This window comes from Nipponia nippon, unplaced genomic scaffold (genome assembly GCF_047370975.1).
Source record: "Nipponia nippon isolate SJK-2023a ecotype South Korea unplaced genomic scaffold, ASM4737097v1 scaffold_17, whole genome shotgun sequence".
Classification (NCBI taxonomy): Eukaryota; Metazoa; Chordata; class Aves; order Pelecaniformes; family Threskiornithidae; genus Nipponia; species Nipponia nippon.
This window is the reverse complement of record NW_028262333.1, coordinates 8008998-8032050: the sequence shown is the minus strand read 5'-3', so window position 1 is coordinate 8032050 and position 23053 is coordinate 8008998. Positions and strand designations below refer to the sequence as shown.

General features: G+C 39.3%; 1 protein-coding gene across 4 annotated transcripts in view; it reads right to left on the bottom strand.

Annotated features, from left to right (window-relative positions):
- The window catches only part of NR3C1 (nuclear receptor subfamily 3 group C member 1), a 74373-nt gene that overhangs the window by 27913 nt on the left and 23407 nt on the right, over positions 1–23053 (bottom strand). For all 4 annotated transcript variants that reach the window (XM_087753699.1, XM_087753700.1, XM_087753701.1 and 1 more), the window contains exon 3: positions 2570–2733. In XM_087753699.1, coding sequence (XP_087609825.1) covers positions 2570–2733 — 164 coding nt within the window. The remainder of the gene's footprint in view (positions 1–2569; positions 2734–23053) is intronic.

The following is a 23053-nucleotide window of genomic DNA, read 5'->3' as shown; positions in this document are numbered from 1 at the left end:
AATAAATTTCAAAAAACAGACAAATATACCTCACCAGCAAAACACTGGTAAAAATTGGTCGTGAGCAAATGGAGATATTTCCAAGGGAATTTACAGCAGATAGGAGCATTTTACAGAGAGGCTAGACATTCTTCAACGTTGCAGCGCCCGTAGCATGTTGGTGCCTGGGGCTCTGAAGCACAATGAGATTGAATAAGCCTTTGCTCATTTGAGCACACCGGTGTATAAAAAGGTTAGAAATCGCAGACAAAGGATTTCGGGAGATGGAATTAAAAATGCTGAAGAACAAGGACAATCTGGAGCACAGCAGGAGGCAGTGGTGTTGGGGGAAATCTGGTGGAGGGGAGGTGTGAGGCTCTGACGGAAGCGAGGAAGTGGAGGTGGGGAGGAGCGGTGAAGACCTGGGTGGGCAGCAGGGAGGGGGTGACATGCTGGGCGGTGAACAGGGTTGGTTCTGGAACTGGAGAAAATGCATCATGAGGGCTCTGGGCCCTGAAGCACCATGAAAATAAGAACTAGAACAAGATGACTTTGGCCATCCTGGGTTCCTCAAGAAAGGCCCATTTGCATGAAGAACTATATAAATATACAGCTTATTAATATTCCACCTTCATCCTTCCTCTTCTCTCCTAGTTCTACTCTGTGCTGAAAGAAATACTCTTTATATTGATTTTCTAGATACTGATACTTTCAGTTTCTGTGACTATTTCCGTCGCAGTACACATGCGTGTAGACAAAGCTACAAAAAAGCGTTTCAGGCTAAAGTCTGGATAACCGATTTGGAGAGTCAGCTTGATCTGTATACTAACAGGTGCCTGGCAGCTATTAATAAAAAGGATATTACAAAACCAAATTCTTTTTACATATGCCTCTAATAAGAAAAATGCCTATTAGAGACAAAAGCAAATTATTTGTTCCTTAAAGTGAATACTAGAACTAACAGATCCTGGAAGAGCTCCTGAAAACATCCAACAATATCTAATCAGAAGGATTAATGTCGGGATAATCTGTGGAACAATAACAATGAAAGTGGAGGTAAGCCTTGAGAAATTTATTGTCATTTTTCAGCCACAACCCTGCTTACATTTTTAACATTAATACAGTCGATATAAGACGTGGCAAGTTGCATCTCTGATCAAAAGGAGTTACTGGGTTGATTTCTTCATGTATCAATACTTTCATGATTTAAGCCTGAGGATGGGCAAAGCCATCACTATGACATATATTCAGCTGCCATATCATACTTCTTCTGAGGGATATCCTGTGACCTTATTTTAATCAAAGATACAGATGATTATTTGCTTCAGATAAAGAGCCTGGCTCTAAATGTGAGTACAGCTCCAGACAGAACCAGCTGGGAGTCACGGAGAGCCTAAGCAGCTCAGTGCTTTGCACTTGAGCTCATATTATCTCTTGTTATACGTCAGAAACAGCTTCAGCTTCCCACAGAACTGACATCCTTTCCCCTTGTGACTAGCAGAAACTGAGATACAAACTTGACTTTTCTGATCTCCAAGAGGCTCTGCATTTCCATGGAGGTCCCTGTTGCATCCAGTGAGCTGGGAACTGGGAGAAAGTGCTGCTTCTGAAAGACTGAATGGCGGCTCGTCTTTGTCAAAACAGCCTTCCCTCCTCTTCAGTGAAACCCAACTCGCAAAAACGTTAGCAAAAAAATGACAGTCTGATTCACTTCAAAATACCCAGGAATGGCTGCATGAAGAAGGCACGAGACAGGAAACCCTGTAAGGCTGTAACTAAGAACGACATAATTTCAGAACAGAGGAATCACTACCCTTTCAGAGACACTGAGAATATAGCCTAACTTTTCTGCATCTCCCTGATACTGAAGCAAAGAGTCAGACATTGAGGTACAACCTAGTTCATTACATAATGGCTACTTATGCAGCCCAAAAATCACAGATTACTTATTCTGCTATACGCACTACAGATTCACATTTAGTTTTCCATCACCTCTATTTTCTAGAACAATTTTCTTCCTGTGATTACAGAGGAATCTCGATGATTCAAAACCACACACATGTTCCTGTTATCTAGCTACCCCTGCAACTATCACACGTGGACATGTATGTAATATAATCCATATTGCTTATAGGAAAAATTGTAAAACTATCATAATCTTGCATACAAGAGATTTATCAAGTTTCTTGTACAGTTTTATACACAAACCAGCTAACATTAAACTTAAAAATCACAAACTTTACAGATCTAAGGCACACAAATATCTGTATATAAATAGGACAAATAAACAAAAACAACAGTGAAAGCAAACGAAAGAAACAAAAAGCCAAGACAACAATACATCCTTTTACACTGTGAGTGAATGGGAGCATTTTATAAATGTAAATGGAATCTATGCTTCAGATAACCACACCATTATCAATGTTATTTACTATGAAAAGATCAGTGATATAATGGATGGGATTTTCCAGTAGGATTCTAGCAAAAACATGCATTCCAGTTCTTACTGGAATAGACTGGTTTTGAATGTGGATGATATGTATGTGGATTTTATATTTTTAAACAGCAAATTCATCAAAACATGTCTTACCTTCCACAGCTCTCTTGAAGAACACTTTGCAGCTGCCACAAGTAAGAACACCATAATGACACCCAGAAGCCTCATCAGAGCAAACAAGACAAAGTTTGGGAGGTGGTCCCGTAGTTGCTGAGGTTGTGGATGGAGAAGAGCTTACATCTGATCTCATTCCAGGGCTAAAAAGAAGCATAAGAATACTTTTAATTAAGATCTATGGGATACTGGCAAACTTAATATTCATAACTGCAAGAAACAGACTGCCCTTATCCTCAAATATTACAGTTCTGCACACAAAGTTCACTAGACTCTGAAACAGTTAACCAATGAATTTTGTAAAACGTAAGTAAAGCTGGATGGATTTTTCACGGCTTATTTGACTAGGTCAAGATTACTTCCCTGCCACATCTCTGAAGCCAAGTTTCTTGCACAATTATCCTAGCCTTTAAAATTGACTCTTAAAACACGCTCTTATTCCATAATGTTTTCATTACTGTCACATTCCCTGCAGTCTGCACTGAGTCCTACAAGAGCTTCCTTTCCAGTATCATCACAGAGTTTTCTACTGGGATACTATTATGCAAGAAGCTGTGCAAATTAAGCCATATATTGACATATTTTACAGTAATAAATGATCATTTCACCCCAGCATTTTAGGAAAAAAATGTCTACTCCTAATTTCAGGATCTGGTTTTCCTACATAAACATACAGGCCATCCACAAATAAAGGGCTAGTTCTTTAACAAAAAGCAAAACAAACAAACAAAAAAATCATTGTTGCAACAATAAACAATCTATCGTAATCACCTTTGAGCTGCTTCTAATCATAAGGGCTGAACCAACAGTGGTTGTGCCAAAGTTCAGAGGCTAATCTTATTCAGCAAGCGTGAACCACACAGCCAAAACCTGACACATTACCTGTTGAAGGCTGCCTCGACACCTCTTGTTACAAGGCACATCATTGAGTTTATTTTCACAAAGTTTTAAACTTTTAAAATGCAATTTCTATACTGTATGCTTAAAGTGATTTTCACAGAAAATTTTGTCCAACACGGTTCCAGCCACTTCCCAGATGAAGCTAGAAAATAACACTTTTTTTTTTTAAGACTTTGGTGCCTTTACTCGGAAACTCTCCAGAACATCCACGCTTCCTAATGTGGGCTTAACATTTGTATGTGGGCTGGCTTTTGCATGGAAAATTCCTTTTCCTCTCCTTGAGAAAGGCTGACCAGATTTGGTCACACATTTGAAAAAAAAAAAAAAAAACAAAAAACCATAGTTCTCCAACGTTCACAAAAACCTTAAAATTCCAGCCCAAATTAAAACACTCCAACACCTGGGCGGCTTTACTTTTGAACAGGTTGCCTCCATATGCTTCATCCCCAGAGAGCAACTGAGAAATGGCTGGTCTGGTGACTGCAAGGACTTCTGCTGTCGCGTTTGCTCGTACAGGGAGGGAGTTAGATAATAAAAGCAGGCACAAGGAGCAGGACTTCTACCACTCAAATACAGAGGGATAGAAGTCAAACCAGAATAAATGTGTCAATGAAGTCCACACTTGGACAAATATGGAACCAGAGGGAAGAGAAAAGTGAAAATTACTTGTGTTAGGGAAAAAAATGAGCCAGTACAGGCACGCAAAGACCCCCCCCCCCCCCCCTAAAAAACAGAGTCTGATATGAGCTAGGGGAGAAGGTGACCTGTCTCTCAGCTAGAGCAGAGAGGGCTGAGCAGAAAAATAAAAACCAGACAGGAACATAGCAGCAGTTCGAACATGCTGGAATAGCTGTGGGAAGAAAGAAAAAGACCAGAACAAGGGTGGTACAAAGGCTTCAACAGGAAAGGCTGGAAGTGGGAATGAAGTAGAATGAGTCAACCGTGAGGAAAAAGGGAAGAAAAAAGCCCACCCAGGAAAGAACACTTCTTTTCAGAACTTGGAAAAGAACTCAAACCCATCACATCGCTCCTTTGCGTTCAGAAAATATTTGTGAAATGCTGCATCACTTCTACTCTATTGCTCTACAGCTAGTCTGTCAACTAAAATGGCAGTCAGCAATAGACTGTAATCCTGCCTATGATCCATATGATGGCTTTTCTGTGTTTTCTAATTAATTGTCTTCTTTTGAAGAGCAGAAAGCTATAATAAAATACTAAGGTTGCACAATCCAGCACTCAACATCCAAGTAATAGCAGAATGTAATTCAACCCAGTTACATTTACTTGATGTGCAAATACACATCTTTAATTACATGCTCATCCTAACTTCTACAAAGCGTGCCTGCCTTCCTCAGTGCAGAGGCGCTGCATCCCATCTCCTCTGATGAAGAAATTGGCTGAGAGAAGCTAATGGGTATAGGTTTGCAGGAAAAAAACCCTCATGGTTAAGGAAGCTGAGGATTCAGATCTACTGCTGCCTCTTGTCCCAAGGCTGTGCGTGATGGTATTTGGTTAATACAAACCAGCCTTTTCAGAAATCCTGCCTCCTTAACACACAGCTTGAGATCTGGCACATACTTTGAAGAAAGGCACATTACAACCTCAAGTCAACGGAGCCATGCTTCCAGCTGAGTGATGCCCAGCTCCTCTGGCTGAAGAGACCCCTCCCCGCCATGCAACTGGCCCACATGTTCAATACGGACTATACACGTATTGCACATTTTGGGTGCTCCTGCCTTTCCCAGCAGATCTCAGCTTTACTCCATGTTCAGAGGTAAGGTCTCCGTGCCCTTTGGGTTGCCTCAAGAAGTACAGAGCAGCCCCCCACCGCCGCCAGAGCAGCTCACTGAGCACTGCAGCCTGCTGCGCCATCTCACGTTGACCCCAGGCAACGTGGCTGCAGCGTGCACGTCTCCTTTGCTCTGGGGCAGGTCTGCTGTTGCACTAAGATTTCAGAAGGAATCCAGAGACGAGAGGACAACATCAGGCTTGAGAACCTGTACTTGGTTCTTTGCTCACTCATGGCTTTCCTGTCTAATTAGGCAAATAATTGTAACCACAAAGCTTTGCTTCCTTTCATGCAATACATGTGTTACTTTCTTCTGTTGTTTGGTTTGTTGTGATGTCCCGTGCCCCCCAGCTTACTGACCCATTTGGAAAAAGGAATTAAATTGTTTCTCTGCTTTCTAGTGTCATATGCACAAAAACAACCAACACTTATCTCAAAACCAAACAAAACCCCCTATTAAAAACAGTAATCACTGGCCAGTCAAAAGCTACTGTAAGTTGCCTTATTTTCTTTAAAGTTTTAGGCCCAGTAGCTCCTTTTCTTATACTAAAAATCTCAGTTATAACATTGAAATATAGGCTGGGAGTCTATGATTTTACATAAAGAATATATAACTTGAGAACTTGATTTCCTTAAAGTGATTAAAACCAGGAAAAAGATGGAAACATCTTTCTATGCATAGTTTTCAAGACAGCTAATTCAGATACAAAAATTAAACTCTTTATACCTTACGAATTTCTGACAAAAGCATTTTTAAGGAAACATTCATCAACTGTCATAGAAACTATGGTAGCGTCAAACATATTCCACTGAAACTTTTCAGTCACCTTTAATTTTTAAACAGGGCTCATTTTCTGTACCAGTACCACAGAAAATGTAATATGAGAAAGAAAACAGATGATATGACTTACAAAACTAAAAATAAATTATTACATTGATTAATAAAGCAGTAGCCAGCAATCTAATCTGGGCTTCTGGCATATCTTTTCAAGCCTGGCTGTATCAGATAAGGCCAATATTTACTAACTGTGTGGAGAGCTGCCAGACACTGACAGTCCCCTGGTTGTGCAAAACACAATTTTGCTTGCCTGAATCATGGAGAACAGGAGGGATTATAGTGCATAAGGGCTCCTGCAAGAGCTACAACAAACTGGCTTGAGGTTTAATATAAATCTTTTACCTATAAATTTATACATAGTAAAACTCAAAGAACCACTTCCTAAAGAAGAGGTAAGGGAGGGAAGTTACACTCTCAGATTCTGTAATAGTAACAAAAAAGTTACCTTTCAGTTATTTGCAGTAATGTTTTTAAACTCAACAAAAACCTAATAAACTATGATTCTTATCTAAATAAAAGAAAAAGTCAAGAAGTATAGATGAGAGAGGAAAAAAAATTCCAAATTTTAAGGGTTCAGACTTGTAAAAACTTTAATGAGATTTTATTTTGGGAGGCAAGGCGTTATTTGTTTAAGGGTACTAAGCTCCATTCCCACGTACTTTCAGAAACTATTTATGTGTAATCTAATTTTACTTGTTTGTATAAATACATTTATTGTTTCCAGTCAAGGAAACATATGGGGGTAAAATGGAGAGACTTAAAGACAAGAAGATGCAGCTACAGTAGTGAGCTCTGTAGAAATCAAGTTGTTTAACCAAAGCCATTTCTGTGTTAATCATTTACCGAAGATTTTCAAACCAGGCTCAAGGTTCAAACTTTAATAAAGTCGGGTGCGGTAGCGTTTATGGTGGTGTGAAGTTTTCCTTTCTCGGGGTCCCCATCCACCGCGGGTCACATCGTCCTCCCGTGGAGGCCGGTGGCCAGGGCCTGGGGGGGATGGACACGCTCACAGGGGGCCGGGTGAATCAGTCACACCAGCACCACGCTCCTCCGGCGAGGCTGTTAAAGCCAGGATATCAGATACAGGTGACCATCAGGCTCACAGCCCTGCAATCAGCTATAAACATTTGAGCAGAAAGATAGTTATTCACTCTTGTGAAGAAAACTTCCTCCAGCATAGTCGTTCGTTACTGAAGAAAACATTTGCTTTTTCCTCTTTCTGTCTTTCTGTCTCTTTCTGTCTTTACTGTGAAGAATATAAAACCTCCACGACACAAGGCAGACTACACACACTCCCGTATGTTGAACTTGCTAACATTACAACATTATTTTAAAAATATACTACCTTCCTGTTACTTTACATTATTAAACAAAAAAACCTCTAGTGAGATAATGAAGAGACGAATACTTTCAGTGACTAAAATTATTAGTCACTTACAGTCTACAACTGAGCGAATGAAAGCTTAGGACGATCAGCCTCCATCATTTTGTCCAAGACCATGCCCAGCCCTAGTGCTCTTCTGCTGAAGGGTAAATTCTTTTTTAAAATGCAAAATAAAGCAGAACCAACAGCAAGTTACACACATGCAATGAGAAGAGAACTTGGTTAACAATTTAAAAACTAACTGCATTTAAGGAAAATGGCTGCAAGCTACAGAACAGGAGAAGCAGCATCTCGGGAAGTCTGTGGGGCTGCTGGGCAAAGGAGCAGCTGTCACCTTTGCGATTTTCACCATTTAAAAAAAATCTGCCCTGAAGAAAAGTTCAGGGGAAATGCATAATACAATTTTTTTTCAGACATACAGACAACTAAGTTATTCCCTGGTGCTATTATAAATTACAAGAACAGAACACTTGCAACTGGCTCCTAAAAACCTGTAAGAAAATGTTATTCATGTCCAACTGCCAACTTTGAGGAAAGAAATGGATGCAATATGTCTAGGGTTGGAAGAAACAGCTCAGAATTTGACTATATTTATTTTGACTAGTTTTTTTAATAAGACTATTCATTTTGCTCCTACTTCTAATCTAATGCTTCACACATACGAGCTGCCTTCACTCGTGATATACCCAGACCACAACCTCCTGCACGCCACCAGTCCTGGTCCTCCAGCACCAGTCACCTTAGTATTGAACTAACATATTCTTAAAAGCGAGTTACTTATCTGTATAAGTAGTATCACCAAACTAACAGTAAAGAAACGATTTTCAATGTCATTGCCATCTGGGCCTCATTCTTATCTTCTAGCAATGAGAACAATGTAAACACGCAGCCGCATACACCAACTGATTACATTTTTTGAATTGCTTGCTTCTTTCTTTATTAACTAGACAAACTACTGATTATTTTATACACTCTTAGGCAGGAAAGTAGTTTTCAGTTCAAGCAGGAAAAAGTTTTAAAACAAGGCTATTGACACTATACTTGTCATTACAATATTAAATAAAAGTATATTTGCCAATTGAAAATAATTTCAAAAATGCATTTTGCCGAGAACCTGAACCACTAGTTACGATGGTCTCTTGTAACCTACTCACTTAAATTTAGAGACTGAAAATTGGTACAAGCTGGTGAGAACCAACGTTTTCCTCCCAGGCTGCCCGCACACCCTACGCGGATGCACACACAGCCTCTGGTTTGTCTGGCCACCGCCTGGGTGCACACAGGTCAGCTATTGTCAGCGGGCATTAAACCCACAGCGATTTACTCAAAGTGAAAGGTGTCTTGGGGTGCTGACTCAAACGTTCCTACTGACTGACTGAATGTACAGAACACCCACAAACCCACAAACCAACCAAACAAACAAGCCCTCCAAACAACTTCAGAATAGGTAGATTCTGTATAAAAGTTTTCTTTCCTGTTTTGTACTTAAAAGAGAGAACTGAATTGCTTTGGTAAAAGCGCTGCTCTTGATTACAAGCATGTCCCCAGTGATGCCATAATAAATATGGCATAAATAAAAATAAAATCTACTATGGATTATAGTATTTAACCAAAGCCTGTGAACAGAAGCATCCAGTATTACTGTTTTACAGCCCCTATGAAAGCCAAGATGATTAACACCAGTTCCTTTATCACGCACCCAGATAAATGCTGTATCATGACTTGATAAACCAGATTTTGAACTAACGGTCTAGTTTTGTGCACATGTCTAGAACACGACCAAGATTACACCAACACAAGGAATAGGTCACCCAGAAAGGCCACGGCCAAATTTGCTTCATTGCTGGATACAGAAACTTGGAGCAAAGAACCATGTTACTTTACAATCAGATTGGCAGGTACCATCGTGCCTCCTCCTGACATCGTCTCTACATCAGGATAAATTTTATTGCTAACTTACAATGAAGAACTGAGATTCTAATTCACAGAAAAATTTAAAATATGAGACATACCTAAAGCAGCAAAGTGTCATAATTAACCTCTCCGTCTGCAGAACAACACACATTTTACCATGCTTTTAATACAACTAAAGCAGACTGTACAATTCATTGCTTTGTATAAAGTTGCCTCAAATACCGTAAACGTTTTCACTTATGTTTCCAACAACTCAGGTACATCATAACAAGGACACTGACCAAATATCAAGACAGAGTACAGAAAAAAAAGTGACTTCAGTTCACACAGAGGAAAGACTTTACACATATCTGTTCTGGAAGATTTTACGTATAAAAAAACACTTACTATTGGCAAACAAAACAAATTGGAATTAATACCTTTCCTGTAAGTACTGTTGTACAGAACGAGTCAAACCTTGATGCTGGTGAGGTTTTGATCAGCCCAGAGGTCTTAAAAAACCTGAGCTGCAAACCTAAGCTCTGTTCTCCGTAACTATATGAAGAAATAGTATTTAATAAGAAAACCCAGTACACACAAGCTTTGAACGTGCAGAAGTCCTACCTTCTCCTCGTCGTCCCAAGCACACGCCTCAACACCCAAGCGCTCTCCTGGAAGCGCACTCGAGTACCGGCAACAGCAGCGCGGGCATCGCAGCAGCCTGGGGCTGCCGGAGAAGGGACACCCACACCCCCTGACACGGGAACACTGCACCCCCCCCAACACCACGCGCTGGCTGACACCATCTGCCACTCTGGAGAAGCAGATACAGTAATTACACGTGTTTAGTAGAGCCTCAGTGACAAACACGCGTTGTTAAGAACAGGCTTCACAGGGAGCTTGTGTCTTTCTAACGTTAGGCAGAGGCAGCAGGGCCTGTCTTTCGAAGCGCTGTTGTTTTACTTCCCATAAATTATACTCTATTAAATAAAAATAAACCCTAAGAGCACGGGCAAATACCAATAGTACATTGACAGAATAATAATTTGCAGAGATTCCCGATATAGCGCACGGGAAGTAAAACCACCATATTAAACACCGCAGGTTCCCTATGGGCATCGGGCCCTTTTATCTCCCTCTCTCAAAGTCTGCACGATATTTATTCCAAAACCCGAGGCGGAGCGTCCTACCCCAGGTGACTCGGCGCTCTCTTTAATTACCACGCCAGCAGCGGGTGGGCTCGGAGGAGCCTCCGGCACAGCTCCAGAGCCACTGGTACCAAAGACACCCCTTCTCCCCGCTCCGAAATGGCGGCCGCTACCATTTTAGAGCTTGCACAGGAGTGAGAAAGAAACAGTAACGCAAGTGAGCGACGCAACTTTTTTTTCCCTTTTGGATACTCTCCAGAACGTAAAGGTTTCAAGGGCACAGGCAAAGCTTTCTTGGAATGGATAAATGGTAATTGATGTTGCAGCTGCAACCTTAGCTAGAGCTCTTGGGATTTCAAATGTACTACAGCCCTAAAGTATTTATGACCAGAATATGATAATTAAATTATATGTTCTAAATTTTTACATTTATTACAGTGCTCCAGTAAAGCAGCCAAAAAGTCTTACCTTCAAGGGTAGGACTTAATTTCTATATGAATCAATTTATGCATATTTTTCCCAAAGGTCTTTTTCTTTTTTATTATTTCATAGTGCATCCTTGTTTCCTTAAATAAAGAGGCAGCAAAAAAAAAAAGAATAAGACAGAAGCCACCACCTTTATACTTATATAAAAATTTTACATAAAAATATGGAATCAAATCATCCTGGGCCATCCTGATTCTTTATGCTTTGCTGGATAACAAATATGCATTTGATCTATGTGTATTTACAGACAGGTTGTGGATCATGTAAAAAATTGACTTTCAAGAACTCAGTCTTGCAGATATATCCAGCTTTATATGCATACATATGCACTCCGCGTTTACAAAATAAGGTGCAAGCAGGTATGTCTGCAAAGAGAGACCCTAATTAGGAAGACTGCAAGACTAATATGCACTCAGTAGAAGAATGCTCAAAAATCTAACCAGAATTAGATTTATAAGTTTTTTTTTTTTTCATTTTAAGCAGAATACATGGAATTGTTCCTAGTCCAATCTCTGAACGCAGCAAGCACTGTTTCCGATCTCAGCAACTAGAGATACGTTTTACCAGCCTGACACTTTCTTGGAAGCAGTTTCTTAGTTTTCTGAACCTTGCAAACTAACCAAGAGCCAATGTACCCACCACAAATTTATTGTCTTAACATACGTCCTTTAACATACTAATTTCATTTGCTAGCACACTGAATTCAACAAGACAGCAGAACTCTTGCACAGAGATACTCTGTCGTTGTTAGAACAGACCCATGAGCTTAGATCAGTCACAGCATTTTAGCTTATCCTATAGAGTAAGCATCTATCGGAACAGTATTTTACTCCTTATTATGGAACCCTTATTAATGTGGTACCAGAGGAACTGAACTTAAAATACAGGATTTGTTCCATTAATGACCTCAGCGTGAGCTATGTACATTGCTCTGGTCTTCTTAACATGCATGCTTGTGTCAATCACAGGACTGCAGTCGCAGGCTGCCAAAATGATGTTGCTAGGAAGGAAGGCAAGAGACATCTGGAAAGCTGACTCTAACGTACATGGAAAAAAATTAATGGTACTCTAAGAAATGCAGTCAAAGATTAGACTAAACTGCAATAGTCACAGAACAGATATTTTAAAAGCTGCAGGATAATACTTGCATAGTCAAATTGAGTCATAAAGCTATAAATAAATTTAGACTGGTAATTAGAAAGTTCATTTCTGCTATTTTTAAAAAAAATCAAGACTCTTCTGCTGCCAGTGTAACCCTCTAACAGTAATCCTGACTCTGATTTTTATGAATGCATACACAGTCTTATTCAACACAGTTTGTGCTTTTATCAGCACTGCCTAACTAACTTCTGCTTTGCTGTAAAAAATAACAATTAAAAAATAAAATAAAATCAATAAACACAAATAAGAAAGTAGAAACAAAACCTTAATTCTTCTTCTGAAGAGGAGGGAAAGATGGAAGCCGGGCAAAAGAAGCAGAAAGGACTGCTTCTTCCTTAATTCTCTCTACAGACTTTCAAGGAAGCTCTGTTTAAAAGTGGAACTGATACTAAAAGAAAGTCAAGATGGTAAATTCTTCAGTACACAAACTGCATTTCCTTGTCGGTCTGTATGAAGCCTTGCACAATGTGTCTTTACCCTTGGCATAGGCTTTCACACTTTTTGTCAATGAAAACAACACATTTACATGCAGAGCAGTTGATTATGGAATATTAACCAACGTGTTGCATCCTGGGCTCTGCTTCCGTGGAAATACATGGAGAAGAGGGACAGGGACGTGTGCCAATTTCAGGTTTTGGCCTCGGTCCATTTGATGCGGATCCAGGATGACTTGGTTGACTGTTGAGTCATAGGTTGGTTCAATTGACATTATTTTACATTTGACTAGTTATTGTTCTTTAAACTTTGAACAGGAGTCCAGAAGCTCAAAAAACACCAGTGAACCAAAAAGAAAGGGGCCAAAGCAGAGTTTAAACAAGATTCTTAAGCAAGAAAAATACTCTCCTTAAATGACATCTACTTTTAGCAGAGAGAGGTAAAAAACCAAAACCTACCTCACAATTTAAAAAATTTATGTTATATTACCAAATATCTGTAACACCCAATATTAACTTCAAAATTACTGAAGAAGTTCTGAGATATCCTCCTCCCGCCATTAACATAAAGCTGGGAAGGAGAAGCAAATCTTTTCCCCTTCAAAAGAAATAAATCGGTGAATGACTACTATATTTTTAACAGATATAACAGTAAAATATTCCTGAAATATTAGATAGTCAATGTGCATACTGTTAATTCACTTCAGCCAATACTCAATCTAAAACTGAAAGTAAAAAAATTTAAAAACCAAAAGTTACTGTTTCAGTCCTGAAGGTAGACTTCTATTCGGGGTAAGAGAAGCCCATGAATACTATTGGTTTCTGTTTTAAATACATAGGTGTGTTTCACATGGACGTGATCAGAAATGAACTTGTTAAATGCAATGCAGCTGTAGAACAAGAGACATTTTTGGTGAAAGTTGATTCCTCTTATTTTCAACATGTCTACTTGACCCATTTTTTTCCACTCCATTTTACCCCAATTTCAGATAGCAGGTATGTCTGCAGTAGGTTTTGATCCCCTGTGAGGGAAATTCAATGTTATATCCATTTGTTTTCAGAAAACTGATCAGCAGCCAAAGAAACAAGCAGAGGAAGAACTTGAGCTATCTTTAGTGAGAGAAATGCAGTGTGAATGAAGACTGGGCTTTGTTACAATAACCTAGCAAGGAGAGAATCAGCTTTCATAACAACTTCCAAGAGCACAAAAACCAATAAAAGCATCATATCTTGGGTACTTTGCTGGAAGACAAAAATACTTCTGATGATTTTGAGACCTTAGTCACAGAGGAGGATGACTGCAAGATGTTCTCCTCAGTGCTAAAGGCCAGAATTGAGGTTCGGAGCCAACTTAGTAGTAAGAATTGTATAAGGTGCTACCCCTAAGTTCCAGACTTAGTCATGAGCAATAACTTCACTTGAAAGGCTAAAGATTCTTTTTTACCACAATAGAGAGAGAACAGTAATTCTTGCAGGATATATAAGGAGCAAATTCAAAATTCTTGGTGACTTAAAAATCAGAAAGCAGCTGAAATACAGAACACCGTGATGCTGCTAAGTTGCCCAAGGGAACAGCGAAGACCTCCCACTCTGAATGCTACCAAAAAGTTTTCTTTCATGTGTTACCTTTAGTTTTTGCTGCATTTTATCCTTCATATCCAGACCTGTGTGTGTACACAACAGAGCTTAAAACTGAGCAAGCCTGTCTAAAAGGTATTCTCCAAAGTCCTACAAACACTTCTAATGCCCTTAATAACACAATTTCATTTCACTTCGACTGGCCTCTGACACATTTGATGCAAAGAATATATACAAAACCACTCTTCCCCACACACAAACAGGAAGAAAAGCATGTAATAAGTTCGTTTATTGACACAAAATCAGCCATCTAAACTTGTGTAATATTTTCAGAAGGACAAGCAACAAGTACTACCATAGACCTGTAAGATGTGTATAGCTACTGTATGTCATTTTCATGGCACTTTAAAGTCAACTTTATTGAATTATCTAGTAGAGCGCTACAATTACTTTTGTCAACGTTGTTAAGCAATTATAGATACAATTTCTGCTATAACATGCATACACAATAGGTTATTATCTGCTCTTATTTCCACCTGGCATCCACGTCACACACTCAAGACTTATCAAGATGTTTCATCACATCCCTCTTGTTGCAAACTCCTGGACTTTACAAGCACTTCTTGTCTTGCCCCCCGCCCCCGATACTTTTAGGTCTTGCCTTCTTTCTCTCTCCTGGATTTCTCGTATTATTTTACCCACTTTCCTCTGTCCTCTTCCTCTACCCCTCCCTGTCAGATGAAGGAAGCTCTATTCCTTCCTTGCTGAACCTCACACAGTTTCCTGGCCACATTGTTCATCTCTGCCTCTTTGTATATTTTCTCTTCCTGAGCAGCACTGGGAACCCCTCCCAATTTAAACTCCATCTGTAAACTTCATTAACAGGCTGTTTACCTCTCCCACATAACTATCATGAAGGTGACTAGGCAGATAATCCTGGAGTCTCTACACATCTATCTCCCCACCATCTCTTTTCTCCGAGAGCATCTGGTGTGTCTTATAGGCTGCTCTGCGCATTGTGCAGTTATTTCGAGTTTGAAACAGTGGGAACGCCAACATTCTTTCAGAAAAGTATTAGAACCTTTCCTAGTGGGAAACTATGTTTTGCTTTCCTGAATTTCAGCGTTCATTACAACTAGATGCACTCTTATAAAGGTCCTGATGGCCATTACAAATCTTCTACAACCCATCGCTATGTATCATGATCTTTCACTAACAATTTGGTCACTCAGATTTGCTAGTAGAATAGGTCATGATATCTCAAACAGAAAATTTTAACTGATTGGAATTAACTATGGTCATTGTTGAAGATTTACATAATGTAGTATAAATTGCATTCACATCTGCAACAAGTTTTTACGTCACTGCTGTTTAGTTTACTAAGTCTGTGCCAGTGAGAGAGTTGTAGTATTCCTTAGGGAAAAATGGAAAGTTGTTTACTACTGAAATAGTAATAAATGAAATATGGCAGAATTCACTGCATGATGATTTTAGAAGAGGCTAGAGATCATTCTACGCACCACCTGAAGAAAACAGGTGTTTAATTCAACTATTAAAGACTATGTATTAGCCACTAGCTCCTTAATTCCTTACAAAAGTGTAATTATAAAGCCTACTGATAAAACAGGTATTTCATCAGTTTCTCATATTTTCCATGAAACCGAACAATACAAAAATACAAAAATACTGCTTTTTGAGCTGCAGCTAGGAAGGGTTTCAAAGCACAGAACGTCCTACAAGAACCTGAAAAGAGCATACAAGACACAAAAATCTGGCACAGCCAAAGACACAGGATAGGGAGGAAAAAAAAAAAAGAAGATTTATCTGGCAATTCCTCCAAACGTTTCTGTTACCTGTCAGATGAACAGTCAATCAATCAATCCTACATTTTAAAAAATATTTACATAATGAAAAGGGGGGGGGGGAGATCCATGTCAATCAGACGTTATTGAGGAGACTCCATTGTGGTACAACTTTCATTTATTTAAGGCCTAGCTTCATAATCAGCTTTTTCAGTAGCGAGTACTACAGAAACAAAACAAACCAGCATTCAAACTCTGATGGTGCAGACCCCATAGAGGTGCAGACATTCACACAGACAGGAACAAGCTTTTTACTCCAGATAATTTACTGTTATCATTTTAGATAGTCGAGCACACCTTCTAAGACAAAGTCAATGGACACGCAAACCTTTTCTGCTCTGATGGACACTCTGGCAACAGGCAGTGCTCTTCATACAGTATATACTGGTGTCCTGTTCCTAGGTATACTACAGACAGATGCATCAAGGCCCTTGTGCAACGGTCAAGAGAGAGTACTCCCTACAGCAAAGATCAAATTCCTTTCCTTATTAATAGCTGAAGCTTAGCATGGGAAAGAAACCAAAAGGAAAAACTTTAAATTCAAGAAACTATGTCCATATCTATAAATCACAATTTACAGATTGTGTAAAAATGAAATTATTTTCATAATGGTCGTGTCCAAATCTCTAAGTGTTTTAAATGCTGCACCTCTGGCTGCCCCTCAGCATCAGTTGGTCTGAGTCCGGCTTTGGTTTGTAAGTAAAGTCGTAACTGAGACCTAAACATACAAACCAAGTTTAATAGCAAAGAGATGCTGATATTCAGAAAGTCTTAATCGTTCAAATAAAAAGCACATTACGGTGCTGGTACTTTTCTTTTATCTAAACCACAATGTTCTGATTTTAAATAAGCATTTTTATATTGCAGTAACAATAACTTGTACTGTTACTGTGTCTTCAAGAGACATTGATCAAATGGTTCAGCAAACTTCAATCCTGTATGAAATTCTCTCATGGAAAAGTTTTTTTTACCCTTGTAAAGCTTTTCTCAGATTCACGGAGCTTGAGAGAAATTAATTCAATAACAAAACATGAAAGAGGAAAGAGGTTAATCTTTGCTTATTTTTAACGGAGGTTGAGACCAAAGCTGCACATAAGCTTCCAGACATGTCAACAAAAACAGGGTTCCAAAACCGGAGGGCAGCTGGGATCAGCCTGGTTCCTCCAGAGCACTGCGCTCTCTCAATCCAGGTTCTCAATAGCCCCTGATAACATGTAATTACCGCGGGACTATTTTTAAGGTGAAATAAATAACTGTATGATCAAAGACTCGCATTAATTCCAGTTTGTGCTAAAATTTGTTAGACTATGTAGCCTTTGAAATAACAACGACGTCCAGCGTTTCTGCTATATCACTTACATGTTTAATCTGAGAAACACAAAACAAAGGTCAAATTGACAAACAAGCAAGTTTGCTAATAGGAACAAACCGAACATTGATTGCACACTTAACTCTTTGTTTCAGTATGCTCTTCTTAAAGCCTCTGGTTAAGCCCGTGTTCAAAAAGGGATTAACTTTGCACAAGTTTGTGATTGCACACGCAGTGCCACTGTCGCTACACAACGAGGTGTTAGTTGTGAATCATCCCACAGCACACGCAGTATTTTTAGTTTTCACCTTGCCTAGGGAAGTTTCCTCAATCTAATATACACATGACAATATAATAACAGGATCCAGCTGAGAGAGACAAACCAGATTTTAGAAGTTAAAGTAATATCTGATTCATGCAAAATGGACACAGTCTTTATGTTTCGGTGTCTCAAACGGCCGATTTTTTAAATATAACTGAGGTGGTACCACCAAATAAACCATCACAACAGAAAATGAAAAATAAAAATAACTAAGAACTAACACATCCTAAGAATAAAATTTTAAAAAATTAACATTTAGGGTCAGACTTATGGTCCAAATTAATTTCACCATCTTCACCTTCCTACCTTCAGGAACCAAAGGAGGTACTAATTTTAGAAGCTTCACTACAATGAACACTTGCCTAGTCAATACAGAGAAACACTTAACAGCAAAGAATAATTCAAGCCTGTTTCTCCCCCCCACTGCCTAATGTAAAAAACCGAGCTGTGGATAATTATGCTCTTAAATTTCAGACCTCAGCACACCTGAATTTTGATGAGATTATCCAAGGCCGCAATATAAATTATACTCAAATTGATATGAAGGAATTATTTTCTTAAGTTTCGTATTTTCTTATTTCTGATGCTGATAATCATTATATATAGTTTTTCCTACCTGTAACACAGCTTTTTCTGTTAACCCCTATTCTGTTGTTCAAGACATAAGAATTGATTCTCCAAGGTGTTGACCTACTGTCACTTCCCAGTGGCTTCTAAAACCATGGACGCTGAGGACTCCCTAGCGCCAGAAGAAAAGCAAAGCAAGCACCATGAGAGAAACATCATTGTCTCTAACTGATAACACTAAAATAACAAACCCACCAACTTCCATTATTTATGCTACTTCTCTGTATTTTGGAAGCTGTGGTGTTTCAAAAAGCTTGGAATGGTCACAACTTAAACCATTTTTGCACTGCAACAATCCATAATGAAATAACAAACAGAGCCAAAGGTCTGTAGTTTTTCATCTTAGTTGTAGATGGCTTGAGTGAGGCCAAGAACTGAAGATAAGCAGGCCAGCCTTTTCAAGGAGAAAATGATAAGTGTTTCCCTGTATTGCTTATTCTTGCAATTTTAATCACAAGTCTTGCAGCATCTGGCATTTTTCCTTTAGCTCTGCTTAAGGACTTACAATTATGAAAATCTCTCTTTTCTCATAAAATCTGTACTGAGATGAAAAATGTATGCACCAAAGGGTTAAAAAGGCAAAGCAGCACGTCCACTTGAGTATTTTTCAGCATCTCACAATTAAGTCGAGCCTCAAACCACGGTGCTGGTAGTGTTTTTAAGCTTTAAAAGAAAAACTTGAAATATTTTAAGGACTTTGATGAAGAAGGAAAGAAATTCCACGGCTCGCTGCTAACAATGCACGAGAAATTCCAGCTCCAGACCGACAGAGTAGGTTGTTAACAGACCGCAAGAGGTTAACGACCAGACTCGAGGGCACGTACGTGTGGCTGTGTACATGTGCACACACCCTAGATATACGTGCAGGTATTTTCCAAATTCTGTATTATGGGAATATAATACGTTCAGATGCCTGAAGCCCTACAGAGATTACATATTGCGGAGCCTGGCAAAGGACTAATTACAGCCTTAACTGCATCCAGTAATGTGTGTGCTCATCTTTAGCTTTCTTCCCCTAAAACCTCTAAAGACAGGGAATAAACTGATCTTTACTGGTCTCCTACTGCAGCACCAGTAGCTTTCTTACCCTAGCTGACAGTCACTTGAGAGCACTGTAAAGTCAGAAATAATGGAATTCATTCTTTTCAGACTGACTTTCAACATTTTTTTAATAAAGCCACCAGGCAAAAAACATTGTTTTATAAATATTACAGGGACCGTCATTTACACAAACCAAGGGCTTGAAAAGACCAGAGAAACCACTAAGTAATCTTAACTTGATCGTGGAGACAGGAAACGGACTGGATATGCTTTAAAGTGTTGAAGTGTTAAAATGGAAAATTAATCATGAAGAAAACCATTCAAAATACTCAAAACCAGTTTCTACCAAGTATTATTGCTTTCAAAAACAGCCTTTAAATTCAGTCCTGAATTACAACATGAAAAGTTTTCACACACAAGTTTAAAGGAGAGCTTCCTCCTTTGTCACATAAAATGAGCATTTTACCTCACATTTATTTGAGGTAACTGGAAAAGAAGGCGGCTCCTATAATCAATCTTCGCTCTTCTAAAAATCTCCAGTTTTCTTTTCCAAGATACAGAACGTTAAGTCTCTTCCTTAGACTTTCCAAAGCCTTTCAAGAAACTCAGAAAATGCACCCGTTTGTTAACATCCAGACTTCCATTCCCTCACCATCATCACTGTAAATGAGTGCGACTGCCTGTGGTCGTGGTCAGCTCTGTTACCCCCACGAAGGCAAAATCAGCCCCGTAGTTGCCAGAAGCGCAACTGCTATTACAAACCAGCATTACTTGGACGAAGATAGTCTTTTTTTTTAAATAGATATACACCTAGGCAGATCATAAGAAGAGATAAAATTAAGTTGGAAGTAGGGTTCCATAGAATAAGTAAATTAACCACAAGAATACCTGTGTTGCTGTTTCAATTGTATTGCCAAGGCATCCTCTGATTTCTTTTTGACCTCAAACTAAAGGCCAAGAAGAGAGATTATATCTTAAGACTTCTGTTTAAGAAACAATTACCATGAAGCTCCGTGTAAAAGCAGATTTGCTTTAACATCTAGTCATAATAATTCCTTGGTATATGCAACATGGGGTGAAAGGATGCCATCAAAATAACCTGCCCATATATTTATCCTAGACTGAAGAATTCATGAGCTGGAACGAATAATATACACATTGTTGTTGGTGCCTTTGAAAAAATCCTTCCCTGTTCAGAGGGAGCCACAACCATGAACCTCAATCCACGTGCTAAAGCTTTCGTAGCATAGGTATTTTGTTTTGGAATACGTGAGCATGTTTTGAGGGGGGAAGGAAAGGGACACGGGAAAGGAAGCAAGTTTCCTGGCAGGTCTTTAGCATAATTACATAGGCAAAAAGATCAATTACAGGCATTCATTCAGTCTAATTATTCTCCAGCTTACAGCATAGACATATTTAACTTCACATTACATAAATTTGATCACTCAAATACTGGAAGAAATCTAGCCACACAAGTGCAAAATGCCAGGTTATTCTGGCCAGATGTGTCCTGGTACCTAGCGCTTCATCTAACGTTTTGAGACATCTTTCCCTATCTTGTAGCTCAAAATACACAGAAAATATTATTGTGAAAGGTAATTTTCAAAGCTGTGCACGAATGGCTGAGTGCAGGCTTGGCCATGCGCTCCCCCAGCATCTTTTACATACAGAGGGCTAGCCAAGAGCCTTTATGTGCCCTGAATACCTCCCTCTGGGGCAAGCATAACTTTCACAAACAATGACTGTCTCAACTAGGGAAAGGAAAATAGTGTAAAACTGCTCCAAAATAGAATAAATAAATAAAGAGATGAATTTCAAGACCAGGCACTTCTCGACCCGCCATTTGCAATACTGTTTCTTGGAGGCTTCTAAGCAAAAGTCAGAGTTTCCACCCAAAATGCATAAGACCCAATATCTAAGTAGCTCTACTATCTTTCCCTAATTTTAATATTTAGGCCAGGAAAGCTATTTAATTGGAGGAAAAAAGTTTCATTTTTTGTATTTGAAAGGAAAGGAAATGACCAAGTAAAAGGCATTCTTCTGACCCTGAATGCAAGTCACAAGTTGCAGGATAGCTGGAGGCCAGCTGGCACGCAGCCCATTTACAGTACGTTGTTTACTTGTTGTCTGACCACTGATAACTATAGAGAGCGGATCCGTGAATCCAAAAAAAGAACTAAGTTTTCTGTTCAGAGAGGAAGGAAGAACAAAGCAGACAATAATAAAAATATTCATCACTGATGGCTACTATAGTCACTTCTGAATCAGTACAGTTTGGTTTTTTTTTTTAAAGATGATTAAAAAAATTTCATGTAAAATTAAAGCCCTTATGTATCAAACAAGGCAAAAACATTTAGATACAAGCAGGAACTGTATTATTAAAAAGAAACAACGCTGCTATGTACATGTCCCCCATTTAAAACTCTAGCTTTCAGGGCTCTGTGCTCCTCGAGTAAGTACAAGTACAAAGCATGTGCAAAACTGAAGAAGATATGCATGTCACGGACATTTAATTCCTTCTAAGAGCTCTCAGTTATTTAAGACTAAGTTTAACCTTGTGATTCAAAACAAAAAAACTGCTGATGGACACTTGTAAATATTCCAAATGCTGAAAGGCAAGTAAAACTGACCATACATATAATGCTTTGACGGCAGTTTTATTGAACATGACGTTTCGGACTCGCAGCCCTGTTGCTCAGGTACCAGCTTCCCCGGACGGCGTGCACTGTCCTGCCGATGAGAGCTGAGCCACGGGAGGGCTGCGGGAACCACGGGAAGCGCCTCTGTCCCTCCCAAACAGGGAGCAGCCCTTCAAGGGTTTTCCAAGCAGCTCCTTCTCCCTCCTACTGGTATAAAGCGGACAAAGCTTTGGGGTCTGAGCCACCCACTGACACTGTAGGCACTGGGGTAGCGGCTGCTGCTCAAACATGCCCTGAGGACTCTTTTGGGAAGAGCAGCCGTGGAAGCGTCCTGGGGACTGCCAGCCTGCTGGTCCGTGGCGACTGACAGCACAGACTGCTGCAAACCAGCAACCGCATCCCGGCATTTTTAAGCCAACTGTAAAGCTACTGTGTACAAATACCACAGACTCAAAAAAAATATGACTAACGTATGGATATTCTGTTAACAAGCCTAAAAGGCATCACAGATGTAAAGACATAGCGAGAATACGTTTGATCCTTATTCTGCTACTCATTCACAGAACAGCAGGTGCTGCTGTGTTGAATTTGCATCTGCATTTGATGTCAGTCAGCATGCACTAATCCCACTCCCGCAATTACAGCCAGAGACCTCGTCTTGGTGGAGAGGTGATAAGTAGCTGCCAGGTGATACCTGCTTAGATCTCTTCTTGCTTCAGATGGACAGTTACAAAAATTGTAGTTTGTTGAAGAAAAGGACTTTATTCTAAACCATCTTTTATAACAAGATCTCTCTAATCTTGTCCCACATGCTGGGACTGACCAACGGACTTCAAACTCATGACTCAAAATGTTTGTCTTACATTTGCATGTCTACACTGAGGAAAAAAATGGCATGTTACTTCTTTAAATAATATTAAGTATCAAATATCACCCTTCTATATGTACCTTCTAACCTAATTAATTCTAAGTCTCATTCTGAAAATTTTAAAATACACTTGCATATAGTTTCAGTAATTGCTGGCTGGTGATATAATGGAAACGAGTATCAC